Here is a 17,696-nt window from a genome sequence, read left to right as displayed (position 1 = left end):
GCTATACTACCATTAATCTGGTTTTTATTTTTTTGTTTAAAAGCCAAATATGGTTTTATATATATATATATATACTGTATATGTTTGTTATGATAACAGTATTAGCCATCAGATTCCCAATGATTATCATCAGTCAAATCGAGATTTAATTGTATTTTGATTGCAATGTGTTTTTACTATTATTATATAATATACAGTATATATATTTGTATTGTTATTGTTGTTTAAAAAAAAATTAATTTCAACAACAAAAAAATACAGTACTCTAATAATAAAATCATTATATTATTATTATTATTATTATTATTATTATTATATTAATGCTAGTTTCACAAACATTAAAACTTTTATAAATATATTTTATTTATATATATATATAATTTTTTTAGTTGTATATAAAATAAATTAAGATCTTAATATACATCTACATATAATATATATATATATAAAAAAATATTTTTAAAAAAATAATAAAATTATTTAGACTGCCAAAAATAAATTATATTAACATTTTTATAATGACACTAAATAATAATAATAATAATAATAATACCATTTTCGTGAATATCATTTGATAAATTATAATAATTAAGGGACACAACTATTAATATATATATAATCATTTAAAATAGCAGTAATAATAATAATAATRATAATAAATAAGAAATTAAAATTAACCAAAAAAAATAATAATTACACTATCATTAATATCATATGATATTATTATTATTATTATGATCTCATAATTAATATATAATCTCATAATAAAAATATATTTTTCAACAACAAAAAMATTTTCAATTATTCAATTTTATTATTAACTATTACTTAACTAATTGTTAATTATTTTTTTTTATTTGACTACTACTACCACTACTACCACTAGCATTGGGTACACTCAATGATTTCATGCAAATCGATAGCCATCACCRATCGGCCAACACTGTCGACCAATGTTTGTTCCGATTGGATACCCGACCCCARTGTATACGCGATGCCTATCTGGCCGCCGGACTCACACCACTGCATATCATTCGGTCRATTGACTCGTATCGGGACGACGGCCGATGCGGTAGTAAACTGTTTATCTGTCAGCCAGTATTCGGCGATAATGGTCACCGAAAACGGGTCAACTTTGACATCGAAACCAGACGGGTATGTAATATACAGTATTACTACTATATATATATATATATATATGTATTGTGGGCACAGTTAGCCTATTATTATTATTATTTTGTTGGCACACAACAACAACCCCCACCCGATAGGAGTTTAGATATTAGATAATATTAATGAAACTAAAAATTATTTTATTATTATTTTTTTGCTTTTATTTTTATTTTTTGCTGATTTTTTTTGTTTGTTTGTTGAACTATTGCCTACAATCATACAGTATGTATGTATGTATGTATGTATATGTTTGTAATTATATATATATATATATATATATATAGTAATTATCTATATATCTTATCATTCAAGTCAACCAACCTAACCTACCCATACATACCAGTGCCATACATATTATTATTATTATTATGTGTTTAGTCATTTAAAAAATATAATAATTATTATGTGGTATTAACTACTAGTACACTACTAACTAACTAAAAAGTCATATTCAATCAAATTTATTATTATTATTATTATTATTATTATTATTATTAGTTTTAATTTGACAAACACAGCACATATAGTAATAACACACACATACAAAAAACTGCTGACTATTGCTAATAATGTTGCAGCGCTTCTCCTAATTTTTTTTCTAGTATAGTATAGTATTCATCATCTCCTTAGTTGCACATAAGCGCACAGTTAGAGAGACATATTAATAAACTCTAAATAAATCATATAAGTTATGACTCCCTCGTGAGGACTCAGACACTCTTATACTGTATATATATATATATATAGATAGAGTATTAAGAGAGAGAGAGAGAGAGAGAGAGAGAGAGAGAGAGAGAGAGAGAGAGAGAGAGAGAGAGAGAGATGAGACAGTCGTTTGACAATTAGGATGGGAGGGGTATTCAAAACGCTTTTTACAGCTTATCTATCTATCTATCTATCCGATTGATGATATACCGGTACCATATATAATAGGCACTGCCTATGTATGTGTGTGTGTGTGTATTATGTGTGTCTGTCTATAAAACGCACTGGTATTCAATGGTATTAAATGCATACATAATTTTTTATTTTTTATTTTATCGATTTTCCAGGTATTTCCAGTGTTAACATTATTATTATTATTATTTTAGTTAGACTATTATATTATGGCTTATATGTAATAGCAAATTGCAAAAACATTTATAGCCACTAAAAAACACACAATTTATAGCCATGTTTTTATGTCTATGTGTATGTACAGTATGTGTGTGTGTATATGTATGTATGTATGTATGTATGTATGTGTGTATATGTATGTATGTATGTATGTATGTATGTATGTATGTATGTATGTATGTATGTATGTATGTATGTATGTATGTATGTATGTATGTATGTATGTATGTATGTATGTATGTATGTGTGTGTGTATGTGTGTATGTGTGTGTGTATGTATGTATGTGTGCGCCTAAAATGTTTTTAAATTGTCTACAAAATTATAGTATTATTATTATTATTATTATTATACTATTATTGTTTTGTGTAAAGTATTTTTGGTATATTGTGTGTGAAATTTAAGCTCAACTTTTCCATACTATTACACACACACACACACAAACACATTTTATGGGGGGGAGGGTATATGTCCCCCCTCTACATACCCCACCCCTCAAATCCAATGTGTTTTTACAAACAGTTTACAAAAATAGCCACAAAAACACAAAATTTTTTGCGCAAACTATGACTTTTCATATATTAATATATATTGATATAATATATACTAATATTATATACATATATACAGATATTTTTAGATTTTTGAGAGTTTTAAAGTCACTTCACTAACAAAAATAGTGATATATTGTAACCAAATATTTCCCCACTATTTCTAAGCCATAAATATATACAACAATTTAAGAGTTGACGATAAAAGAGAGTTAAAAGAGAGCAAAGAGAGAGAGAGAGAGAGAGAGATTGACTCTTAAATTTCATAACATTTGAAACCAGAGTTTAGTTTATATTTTTTTTATTTTTTGCTGCGTTTGTGTTAATAGTTATATTGAAAGTCAATATAAATTACATTAACTATTTTAAAAACATTTTACAATACAGTAAAGTATTTTTTTTCTGAGCATAAATTATAAAAACTTTAGTTTATATTAACATAACATAACAACAACAAGTACTGTATATACAGTATATACTGTATATATATATATATATATATATATATATTAAATACTGTATATGTATTTAAAAACCGTAAAACCGAAAACAAATTTTTTTTGTTGAATATTTGAAAAATTAAGTTTTTATTTTAATTAATTGATTGTATATATGATTATATATATATATACAGTATATAGTTAATGATACAAATTTTATGTTTATAGATAGACTGTATATATCATTATAATTTATAGCGTGTAATGCAATATACAGTACATAATAGTTTAATGACTTGTATATACACTGGAAAAAAAAATTATTATTTTTTTTATTTTTTTGTTGAAATATTTATTATTATTATTATTATTATTGATTATGTCGTCTCTAAGTTTATGCCGCATAACATTGTTATATATATATATATATTAAGTATTATTTTATTTTATATAAAAAATAATTGTTTGAATTGACATTACTTGAAACAATTATATAAACTTCAAAAAATAAATTTTTCAATATTCAATAACCATATATGTTATTGAAAGATTCAATAATAAAATTTCAATTATTATTATATAAATCAATCAATTTATTTTTTAATACAATATATATATATATATATATATATTTGTTATCTTAATTTAATAATAATAATAATAATAATAGAGTAATAGTAATATTACAACAAAACATTTTATTTTGATAGAAATATTTAGTTCACATTATATATAGTATTATTATTATTATTTTTTTTAATAAAATAATTATTTAAACAGCAGTTATGCTATTTTTTTGTAGCTTTCAATACCATAGATTAGTCGGGAATTTAATAATTACTATACATTTCAATAAAAAAAATCAAATTCAATATAAGTATATATATATAAAAAAAAGTATATAATTTTTATATCAATGAAATAAATAAAATAAAAACATTTTATTTTTTTTAAAAGGTACCCATTATGTTGTCTGCAATTTTTTTGTTATACTTAAGTACATTACATATATATATATATATATATATATATATATATACAGTATATATATATAAATCATTGAAATTTAAATAGCATTAAAAAATTTTAATTTTTTCATTATTAAACTATTTATTATTATTATTATTTTGTTTTTTGATGTGAAAAATCTTTTCATAGCCAATACAAAAGTAAAATAATAATAATAATTATAAAATAACATAAGTTTTTTGTAAATTGGGATAATAAACAAAATTTGAGACTATTTTTATTATTATTATTACAATTATCTCCTATTGACATGAATTTATTATTATTATTATTATTACATTAATAACTTTAGTATAGTAATAGTAATAATGATTAATATTTATAAATCAAAAATGATTTGTCAGATAAATTAATTAATTGAATCAACAAAATAAAAAATACATAGATTTTATCAAAAAAATGTGAAATTTAAACATTTTGTTGTTGAAAAAACTTCAAAATTTTAATTCAAAATTCTAGAAAAATTATATATATATAAAAAATAATTAATTGAATATTCATAGATAGCAATCATTTAGATTTAATTTTTAATTTATTTTTTTAATTTTTTTGAAGAAAACTTATCTAATTAGTAGTTTTTTTTCGCAAAATAAAAAACAACTAAATTATATCTTATATATAATATTTTAATTAATAATAATATACTATATATATATATATATATCTTTAATTATTTTAATTTATTTTTTTTGAATTTTATTTTATTATAAATATAAATCTTTTAAATTATCTGTCAAACATTATCTTTTAGCATTTATTATTATTATTATTTTTTTTGATGATTAAAATCATTAAACATCAACAACAACAACAACAAAAATCTCAAACTATTTTTTTTTACTATATATATAGTATTAAACACAAAACATAACCAAAAAAAAATAAAATAAAATAAATAAATTACAAAAAAAAAATTTCAAGAAAATTTATTCACATATTTTTTTAATGTTGAGTTTGGTTTGGTTTTTGGGCACAAAAATTATTATTTGTAAAATAAAATACAACAACAACAAAAAAAATCTTTATTATTTTTTTTGTTAAACGATTAATATTTTATTTTCGTTAGATATCTATATAGATATTTATATACATTCAGTATAAGTGTATATATAATATATATTAATAGTTTTTGATGAGATAGAGAAAGAGAGAGAGAGAGAGAGAGAGAGAGAGAGAGAGAGAGAGAGAGATAGTGAGAGAAAGAGAGAGAGATCAACAAATAAAATAACAAAAAAATTAATATGAATTTTAGATTTTTTTTTGTTGTTTGTATTTTTTCCTAAACAACTAACTCAAACAAATTTATTATTATTATTATTATTTATTTATTTATTTAGTTTGTTGTTAAAATGTTGTGTTGAATTTTAGTTTTTGAATAAATTTTAGTTTTTTTTGTGTGCCCATATTTGGCAATAATGCCCCGGCCTAGTATAGTATATACTGTAATATATGACTACAGTATGTATGCCCAGTATGTACAGTACAGGTAAAGGTGCGCTCATGTGGTGGTGGCGAGAAAACTATGCGAAAATAAAACCATTAATAAAAGTTTATATAAACTATAAGTACAGTACAGTATATACCGGTACAGTATATATATATATGGAAGTAAGTGGTGGTCATCATCATCATCGATGTTAAATGGCTTTCCCCTCTCTCTCATACTAAACTACAGTATAGTTTAGTTAAATTTAAGGGCATATCTAAACTTATGAAAAACTTTTTTTTATTTCACTGACTGACTGACGGCGGGGCCACCACTCAGTGGTTAAGTTAGTTATTTCAAGTTTTGTTACTTCAATACCCCATTTGCTTGGGCCATACATACATGCATATTGTTAGAGGTATAGTTTGTTCATCATCATATATATATATAAAACCAAGTGCACACACACACACACACACACACACACACACACAGGTATGTTAGGTATGTCCCGGGGCTATGTTTTAACCAAAGTTAGAGAGAGAGAGAGAGAGAGAGAGAGACTCTGGTATGTATATGATTGACTTTCCTCCTGTGATGTTAGACTCATTTAAGCTGAAACATAAAGAGAGAGCCCCTCCATATATATATGAAAATCTTATAACAAATACATACATATATATATATATATACAGAGAGAGAGAGAGAGAGAGAAAAGAACTAGAATAAAAAAAAATTTTTGCTACTATTATTTATTGGGACGGTCAGTTTGGTATTGTCACTTTTTTTGTAATTGGGCACAGGTATGCAAGGACAGGGATGGTCAATATCTGGTATCATGATTTAGTATATGTTAAATTCTATATTGACTTTTCATCTATACATTAAATTTAGTTAGCTTGTTTAGTTTTTAAAATATTTGTAAATTAATTTTTTTCTATTATAATTTTTTATAGATTTTGTTATCAATGTTATGTAATAGAAGACAATAATTAGTACTTAATTACAATAGAAAAAAGTTAATTTACAAATATTTTAAAAACTAAACAAGAAACAAAATATAGAGATAAATCGAGAAAAGATATAACCTCCTAAATTTTGATTTTTGCAACATATATATATGAAAATCTATTTTTTGATTTAGTATAATTAGCAATTTATAAAACTTTAATATCTATTATAGTTTTCGAGATATACCATCCCTGTCCTTGCATACCTGTGCTCAATTACAAAAAAGTGACAATACCAAACTGACCGTCCCAGTAAATAATAGTAGCAAAAATATATATATATATATATATATATATATATATGGCTTCTCTCCCTTTCCACTGAAACTTTTAGTTAGGAGACCGCACCTGGGCAGCAATAGCAAAAAAAAAAGTAGGACTGAGCCCATCACATACATTCAATCCAATGGGCAAACACCATGACACATTGACTTGAATGTGTGTGTGTGAATCTCTAACATAACCAACCAACCAGCTCAGTACCTACCTACCAGTCCCCCAAAACACTGGCAAACTCTAGCCAAAACCAAATGTGTGTGTGTGTATTGTTGTGATGTTATGCAATTGGCATATATATATATATATATAATAAAAACCTGAGAAGCTTTAGCAGCCGTAAAACGTCGTAAACATATTTATTTATTTATTTTATTTTCGCGCGGATAGCCTACCTATCCCTATAACAATACATACCAGTGCTTTTTCGTCTCATCAAAAACAATTTGTGTGTATATATAAGCTTATATACCTTATATATATATATATATGTTTGTGCCCCCAATTTCATAGACAAACACACAGAAAATTTTTGAAAGCCACGATTTATTATTATTATTATTGCATAGTATTAATGATATACCGATTATTATTATTATTAACTAAAAAAAAATAAAATTATTTTTGTTGTTGTGTTTGATTGTCTGCTGTCAAACAATTCAAGCATAAAGTTTTTTTTGTGTGTCAAAAAAATGTTGTGTAAAAAAACTAAAATAACAAAAAAAACCAATTTTTAATGTGTGTCTCTCTCTSTATATATATTATATATAAGTTTATATGGAAAGTCTAGTTTTTTTTTGTTGGTGATGTTGTGTTTTTTTGTTGTTTAACTTTCACCAGCAGTCATCACACATACATCAAACATATAAATACAGGTATATATATTATCTACCGGACCTTTATATATATATGTGTCCCAAATAGTTTTGAAACACACATATATATATATAGTATGTATAGACAGTGGTGTATAAACAACAAGTAGTTGTGAAAATTGAAAATTATTTGATTTATATAATTGTTTTGTTTGTTTGTGTGTTTTGTTTTATTGTTGTATTTTATCATTACATCAAGTTTTATATATATACACACACATATATATATATATATATAATAAAACAAACAAGTTTTGTTGTTGAAAATATTTTAAACTTTTACTTTTGTATTATTATTATTATTATATTAAATATTATTAAATATAATAATAATATTTTATTTGGAAATTAAATTTCAACATCAAGTTTATCAAAATATTATTATTTTTTTAAACTAAAAGTATTTATTATTATTATTATTATTTGATTTATATTTTCTTTGTCACAACATATCGACATTAAATCAAGTTTTTTTGGTGGTTTAGTAATACAGTAATAATAATAATTTATAAAAGTTTATTGTTTTGTTAGTGTTATTGAAATTACAGACAAAATATTATTTTTGATATTTAGTTCTCATTATTATTATTATTATTATTATTATTATTATTATTATTATTATTATTATTATTATTATTATTATTATTATTATTATTATTATTATTATTATTATTATTATTATTATTATTATTATTATTATTATTATTATTATTATTATTATTATTATTATTATTATTATTATTATTATTAAATGATATATATATATATATATATATATATAATATATATAACTTATATATATATATATATATATATATATATATATATATATATATATATATATTTATATGATTGTTAAATATTAATACACACACACACATAATGTGTGTGTGTATGCGTGTGTATGTAATGTACTTATGTGTCTATTGCATGTGTGTGTATATATATGTGTGGACATACCTAAAACAGGTATACATGTGCTATGGCTGCTGCTGATGATGATGATGTTGATTGGCATCGGGTTTATTGTACTTGCATTTTGTTTTTTATTTTATTTTTTGATTTATTGATCAAATAATTTAACAAAACAACAAAACTAAACAACAACAAAAAAAAACTTATTACCAGTTTTTAGAAAAACTTTCTAATTTTTATTTTTTGTTTTTTTATTTTATATATATATATATATCATTGATGTGTTGTCGGTATTATAAAAATAMTACACAAACAAACAAAGAGAGAGAGAGAGAGAGAGAGAGAGAGAGAGACTAGACTTGTCTTTAATAAATATCTAATACTTTATTATATTGAAGACAAATATAAATAATAAAAATTGTATTTTTTATCACTTTTTTTTGTCTCACATTTTCTGTCCAATTAAATACCAGGACTTGAAAGTGAAAGAGAGAGAGAGAGAGAGAGAGAGAGAGAGAGAGAAAGTTAGTTAACTAACAAAAATTAAGGTATATATATATATAGCCATATATATATATATATATATATATATATATATATAGGAGGAATGGGTACCCAGTTAAGGATGTCCTCTAGCACTGGTAGCTCTCAATTTATTTGATGTTTTTTTTTGTTTGTGTGTGAATGTGTTTCTCACGCTATTTATATAATTTATATTACAGTATATATAATATATTATTTGTTCACTTGTCTCTGCCAACTGTTTTATATATATATATATATATATAATATATATATATAGTACAGTATATATCTATCATTAGGTGATTTCCTAAACTACTTTCTCTATTAGGGTCTCTCTCTCTCTCTCTCTCTCTCTCTCTCTCTCTCTCTCTGTCCTAAATGAGGCAAACATAGCATTATTATTATTATAGTATAATTCAATTGTATTTCAATGATTTTTTAAAAAGTGTTTTGCTTTCTCTCTCTCTCTCTCTCTCTCTCTCTCTCTCTCTCTCTCTCTTTCACTTTAGTCTCCCTATGAAAACACAATTTATCTGTAAATATACTGTAGATTTGATGCCTAATTTAATATCTCAGAGCTATACTGTTATAGTAGTGTTTATTATTATTATTATTATTATTTTAATGGCCAAAACATAACGATTCACGAGAGCATAACAAATATGAGATACAATTTTTTTTTTTTAATATCCAACTTTATATCATATATTTACTGTAAAATTATATATTTTTTTTGTTTGTTTATGTGTTTTATATCATCAACAGTGGAAAAATATTTATCAAATTAATTACTGTAAATAATTTCTATTATAAATTATATATATATATTAAAAATATGATATTTAATATACTGTACACTTTATATCAGTGAAATTTAAATCTTTTAAAATAAAAATTATTATTAACTTTTTTTTAGAAAGTTTTATATTTATAATATAATATAAGTTTTATATATAATATAATATTTTTTTTAATATTTTATATAAATTTTTATATAATATATATTAAATATAATACTATTATTATCATATTATTACCAGTATTATTATTCCCCATAGGATTTATTTATTTATTTAATGTATTATTAATATTATTATTATTATTATTATTATTAGAAAATTTTCTTAAATTACAAAAGCCATTAGCAAACTATAGGGAAAAAAATTATTTTTTTTGTTAAAAAATTAGAGATTTTTATTGGATAACAAATTTTATTTTATTTTTTTTTGTTGAATTATTATTGAATTTGTTTTCAAAAGTCTAGAGTTTTGATAAAAAAAAAATACAATATTTCAGAGAAAAACAATAAATTATATGATACTTGTATTATATATATATCTATATATTATATATAATGTCTCAGTGGGTATTGTATTAGTTATAAACTTTTAAAAATTATATATATATTGAATAATACATATACAAAAAAATAATAATAGTTTTATTTTTAACACACAAAAACAACCTTCACATCAAAAATATGTTATTAATTTTTTTCATACATACCGTACATATTGTATATCATTTTATAGTAGAGTACAGTATATACAGTATATATATAATACTATTAAATATAATATATATTTTTTAAAATATATTTTTTTTAATATACTCTCTCTCTCTCTCTCTCTTGTATTTTCAATTATAGTTTACCATTGAAAACATTTTTAAAAAAAATTATTATTATTATTTGATACAACATGTGTTGTGCAATAGGAAAGTGGGGTTTCAATATCGGGATATATTAATCATATATATATACAGTGTATTTGATAGATATTTTTAAACACACATAAAAAATATAACCGATTTTTTTGTTGCTGTTGTATAGTCACACACACACACACACACACACACTATAAGTAATAAAAAAATTTATTTTCTTAGAAAATAAAAGTATTATTTTAACTTCAATCAAAAAAAAWAAAAATAAAAAGTTATAAAACCTTGAGTTTATATATTGCCGTCAAACAAGCAACAAAAAAAATGGTCAAAATTTTTTTTTTTTTAGTCAATGATTATATGATATCAAGTATTTWTATATATATATACTGTATATAAAAGTGAAAACAATAATAAATTTTTTTACTATATATATATATATATATATAAAATAATATTTTTGTTTGAAAAGTATTACTTTTTTGCCCCAAAAAATAGTAGTCAAATCGGTATTTAATATCTGTATGTTTTTTATATATATATATGTGGGGGTATATAACAATATAATCATATATCAAATATATTTAACACACACACACAMACATTTATGATATAATAGACAATTTAATTTGATTATGATTACCCCATCAAAAAAAAAAACAAAACAATCGGTTTATAATAACAGTGTATATAMAGTATATACTGATAATAACTAAAAAATAAATAAATACATTAACAAAATTAAATTATTATATATAAAATTATATTATATTATATACACATAAGTATATAAGTATATAATAAGTTTCAATAATTATTAACAAGTTTTTTTGGTGTTTATTTAATTTTAATATTATTATTATTATTAAATTATTTATTATAATATTAAATATATTTTCTCTCCTTTTTTGTATATATATATATAAAAACCAATCCATCATCTGTTTTACGACTGGTCTGCCCACTACTACTACTACCACTACTACTACTAATCACTTGACATCCCTGAACAACAACAACAACACCAATAGCCGGCAAGTTTGGTACTACCCTATGAACTGCCGAGGAATGTACTAATAGAGAGGGCTAAGACACCATTGTGTAGTAGCCATCACGTTATACTCAACAACAACAACAATAAAGACAATAATACATCATCTGATGATCAATTGTTTGGTGGACACAACAACAACAACAACAACAATAGTCTTAAACGTCATCGTCAGCGACAGGTGCTGTTCTCSAGTACCGAAACTACCGATAGCTTTCCGTTTCTAAGGGATATCGGTATCGATGTCGACGGYATATATCAACGTCTAAACGATGATGACATCCTCGACGACGACAACAATGATGACATCCAGGTTGTCGACGATGAGACTGGCGGTAGTCATGATGATGATGATGGCGACCATACGTCCCGCGAAAACCCGTTGTACGGCCTTATATCGCCCGAAGAGCGTATGCAAGTCCTGTCCCAGGAGTTTCTTCCATCCAAATACATACCAATCGATGTTACCGGCGCTGCCTTTAATAGGATGTCCACAATGAGACGATCGCTTATACATGTAAGCAATTTGTGTTATTATTATTATTAKCTAATATGACATCCAAACTATATAAGCTTATATATATATTAAATGTTTATTTATATATAACATGACATACCTATGGTATCACCTAATAGTAATATCTACCGGTTCTATGGCTTATTAATACCTCCGTAAACCTAACCTCTAAAACCTATCTTGAAAATGCATTCAATTATAATCTCATTATAGCTTTTAATGTGTTTTTATCTTTAAAAAACAAATTTTGTTATTTAAAAAAGTTTATCTATCATTATATATATTATATACAGTAATACAGTATATTATTTATTAAAACAATTTAAATAATATACTATGATTTAAATAAAACATATTATTATTTATTTATTTAACTATTTATTTATTTTTATACATGTTTAACGTGTATATAAATTATTATTGATGTTTATGTCTATATTTTATATATATTAATACAAAACATAGACACAACATATACAGCATATAATAACTATTAAATATTTAGTTATTTTGACATTAGATTTATCTTATGTTTTTTGAAATTACTTAAAGAAAAACTAAAATAAAAGTTTAAACAAATTTTTTTAATTTATTTATTTGTTTTGTTGATGAAAATATAAATCCTCTTATAATATATACTTTTAAAAACTTTAAAAAACTAATTTTTTTAAGTTTTGAAATAATAATAATAACTATTTGTTTGTATAATAATTTATAAATAGTTTTATTTGATTTTATTTTTCCAGTATATTATATAATATGGTATTTACAGTATTATATCACATAAAATATATGCAGCAATCGTTTTAATGATACAAACAAACAAACAAAAAATAAAATACAAACAAAATATTTATTTAAATTATTATTTTATTTTTAATATACAACAAAAAAATTTTAGACGGATTTTCTAATTAAGCGCAAAAAGTCGACCGCCGGTAAAGGTGGCCACAAATCGCGGGTCCGGCGCCGCAATACTATAGCACAGGGAGGTCGAGAAGCAGCCGGTGGTGTCGGTGGTGTCGGTGCTGCTGGCGCTGGCCGTAGCGGTAGTGGCGGCGGTCATCGCCAACGGCGCCGAAGTACCAGTTCTATAGACTTTGTTCATACGTCCTGTCAGACAGAGTTTGGCGACGAATCGGATATTTACCGAACCGGACGTATTGTCGACCCGAAGACTAAGTCGGAGACGATGTCAAAGATAACATCGTCATCGGCGGCGACGACGACGACGACGATGACAACCATAACCAATGGTGACTATAATAACAATAATAAATGTGAGGATCAACTGCACCAGCAATCACAACAACAGGTAAACAATAAAATCAAACTGAAAGCCGAAGTACACCATCAATACGATTGCCGATCGTTGGATAATCTTAGCGATGACCAGATATCGTCGTCGCTGAGACACCAGTCGGTCGGATCCAATACACCCGAAGACTTTAGCGACTTAACTGAATCTAACGACAAGCTTATCGATGACGATAACAACAACAACGACACCAATCGCCACAATTTGATTGGTGTCCGCAATCTGAATAATACTACTGCCCGTCGGCTTAGTGTCCGTATGAGAGGCGGAGCCGCCGGTGCTAAGATCGGTACCAACAGTGATGGCCGATCGTCGAGCGGCAACTGGAGTGCCAGCAGTTCGACGCACGCCTCGGAATCGGTATCTTCGGATAATCTGCTGCTAAACGGCGGTAGTGTCGGTACCAGTAGTGGCCAACAGTCGCCATTAAAACACCACCATTTGCCCCATCAGTTGTCCAATAGTTCGCTGGGCAAGGATTCGGTTATTTCCGACAGCAATACCGCTCAGACGGCACAGACAACTGAATCGGAAACAACAACAACGACGACGACTGGCGGTCTGGTTTCGGCCTCAGAGTTTAGCTATGTTGTTGTTGGCGGCACGCAGTCACCAACGCCACCCGAACCCAGTGTCCGCAATTCGGTGGTTATCCGGACTCAGAACGGCGGCGGTACGATTGATGGCACCGCCGCCGCCGCCGGMAACAAAGCCAAGTACGCCAATCGGGATTCAGAATCGTGGTCACAGTTCTACGATCGCGACGACTCGGATACCATAACACCGACGCCAACCGAATCTACCGAAACAACAAGTGGACAGTTGTCAACAGAGACGACCCCACAAAAACCGCTGAAATCGGTAACCATTAATACCAGTCCGCCATCCAATGCAAGTAACTCTGTATGCGGCGGCGGCAATAGTAGTCGGCGATCAAGTATTTCGGCCAAAAACGGCGGTGCAATCGGTGACGATGAAGTCGAATCAGTCTATTCAGTGGACAACGACGGCTACTATACGTCAATGCATACCGATTCGGGACTGTTTCGGCTACCAATCAAACTGATGATTACGCCGAACAGTTCTTTCCGTTTGAAAGGCAAACGCGATTCAATTGCATCGGTTTGTACTATCGGTGACATCAGTATCAATAGTATACTATCGAAAACGGAAACCGAATCCTCAACGACAACACTGACCAACTTTAGCGGCCGCAGTAGTCTGAGTAGTAGTCGGCGGCGGCCACGTATGCCGCCGCCGCCACCACCGCCCCGAGTGTCCAGTATGTTACACAACATCAGGCACTCAATTATCAGTAACAAAACTACGACAACAACGACGACGGCCACTACCGATACTATTAGCGAAAATGCCAGCACTAGTTCCCGATCGCATTCGCCATCGCCCGGAACTGTAACCTCCGAATCGTCCGAACAGTCGGACTTTTTTGCCTCATCGGCCGTCCATACGTTGAAAGCCAAAACAGCGATCGACTCGAGCGGCTATCCATCCATGTGTGCAGCCATTACATCGACGGAAAACAGTGACGACTGTCGCAGTGGTAACAGTTCGGATAGCGGATCCATTGGCCACCATCAGCAACATCATCGTAATCATCGGATGACACCAACCAGGAAAATGTTACGATCAAAGTCCGGTACCTACAGAGGCTTTCGTATCAAAGATATCTTCGGTTTCGGTCATTCGGCCATCAAAGAAGATATTGCCGAACCTTCATCATCATCATCGCCGACTCTGACCAACGCCACTACACCGCCGCATATTGCAACCATACGGCGACCCCAGAGTCCGCTTCGGTTTAATATGTATACGGCCGGCGGTGATGGTGGTGGCCATCATCGGGTCCGGCGTTTTATCGATAAATTCAATGCCAATCAGTTCCACTTCCAGGACGATGAGGACGCCTATCATCRGACGCCGAACATTGTCCGCTTGAATGCCATCTCGTCGTTTGCCAACGATTCCAGTAGTGAAAAGATCTCAGAAGAAGTAGAAGATCCCGAACCAAATAGTACTACCATTGATGGTGATGGTCATGAAGACAAGCGCCACAGCACCGGTAGTGGTGGTAGTGGTGGTGGCGGCGATCATACATTCAAACCGATAGTCAGCAGCGGCGGTAACATTAGTAGTAGTAATAGTAGACCGCATATGAAATACAATTATCGCAAATGTTTGCCATCGACAGCAAAATCTGGTCTACAAAGACAACAACAACAACTACTACCGCATCCAATGCCAAGAAACGTGCCCATACCGCCAGTGCCCAAAACTAACGGTGCTATGATGTCGCCAACCGATTGGCTATCATCGGTACATCAAAACAACAGTAGTAGTAGTAGACCTCAACAACAAATAGTGCCCAAAACTAATACACTATCAAAGTTGTTATCTTCGGGTGCCATCACCACCACCACCGCCTCCTCAGTCGCGGCCAACACCTCCTCTTCCTCCTCAACAGCCATTATGACTACTAGTGATACACCAGACACCAGTGTTGTTCATCATACAAACTATCGGACCACTCGGTCGGCCGGTGCCCGGGTCCGACTGGATCCCGAAGGCGAAGTTATCTATTCGTCCAATTCGTTGGGTCGCCGACGGGACGGACATCCGATGAAATATCAGGAACGAGTGGACAGGACGGCGGCGAAAGCCTTGACAGTGGCCGCCTCTACAGCCATTGGTGGCCAACAACAACAACAACAGGAGCCGATGAGGAGCTCAACCCTACCGAGACTGTCATCAAAAACGCGTATCTCTAGTCCCAGTCCTACAACTAGTACTACTACTACTACACCATCATCGGTGGGGTCGGTGTCTAAACAAGGTTTGAAAAAAATACAGTTATTTTTTTTAATTTATTAAAAAATAAATAATAATTATAATTAGTTTTACTACAAAATAAATATTTTTTTTTATAATAATAACAAAATTTGTTTTTATAGATTATAATTACAATTATTATAATTTATAACTGTTTTTTTATTTTAGTTTTTATTTTAGTTTTTTTTATTAATTATTTTGTTGATTCGGTTACTAACAAAACTTTTTAATTTTTACAATTATAATATATATAATTGTAAAAATTAAGTTTTTTAATTTTTATTTTTTAATTTTAATTTACTATTTATATATTCACACACTGAATATATATATGATAAAACATGATTTTTAAAAAATTTAAAAAATAGTTTTAAAAAAAGTTTAACGCCGAAAACAACAACAAATAATAATAATAATAGGCTTTATCTATAGAGAAAGAGGGGGGCTATCATATACCTCCGGGTTATGGCATACACACACACACACACATAGATGTCCACCCCTTTTGCACAACTTTATTAATAGCCGTGAATTGCATTATCATTATATTAATAAACAACAACACAATATACAGGAAAAAACAACAACAAAACATTTATACATTTTTTTGCTTTATATATATACAGTATATTTAGATATATATATATATATATATATATATATTAATTTGTAAATATATAATAGTAACTACACTATATATATATATATATATATACAGTATATACTGTTTATATACATGTATAAAGTATAGAAATTTGCATAATTTTCTAATTATAAAAAGCAATTATCAAAAAATACATTCAATATATATATATACACATTATATACAGTATATGCATATATAAATAGTTAATTAGTTAATTTATAAATATTATTATTTTTAAAAAAAATTATTTTGAATTATTCAAATTTAATTTTTTTATTAATAATTTTTATTTTTTGACGTCAACACACACACACACACACA

General features: G+C 27.5%; 1 protein-coding gene across 1 annotated transcript in view; it reads left to right on the top strand.

The window, feature by feature from the left end:
* The window catches only part of LOC128956536 (serine-rich adhesin for platelets-like), a 28,679-nt gene that overhangs the window by 3,657 nt on the left and 7,326 nt on the right, over nt 1–17,696 (top strand). Inside the window, exons 2-4 of the mRNA XM_054302257.1 lie at nt 887–1,155; nt 12,028–12,564; nt 13,466–16,733. Coding sequence (XP_054158232.1) covers nt 887–1,155; nt 12,028–12,564; nt 13,466–16,733 — 4,074 coding nt within the window. The remainder of the gene's footprint in view (nt 1–886; nt 1,156–12,027; nt 12,565–13,465; nt 16,734–17,696) is intronic.

The sequence above is a fragment of the Oppia nitens genome, unplaced genomic scaffold (genome assembly GCF_028296485.1).
Source record: "Oppia nitens isolate AA-2021 unplaced genomic scaffold, nextdenovo-longstitch-racon4-pilon3 scaffold30_pilon_pilon_pilon, whole genome shotgun sequence".
NCBI lineage: Eukaryota > Metazoa > Arthropoda > Arachnida > Sarcoptiformes > Oppiidae > Oppia > Oppia nitens.
This window is presented reverse-complemented; position numbering and strand designations above follow the sequence as displayed.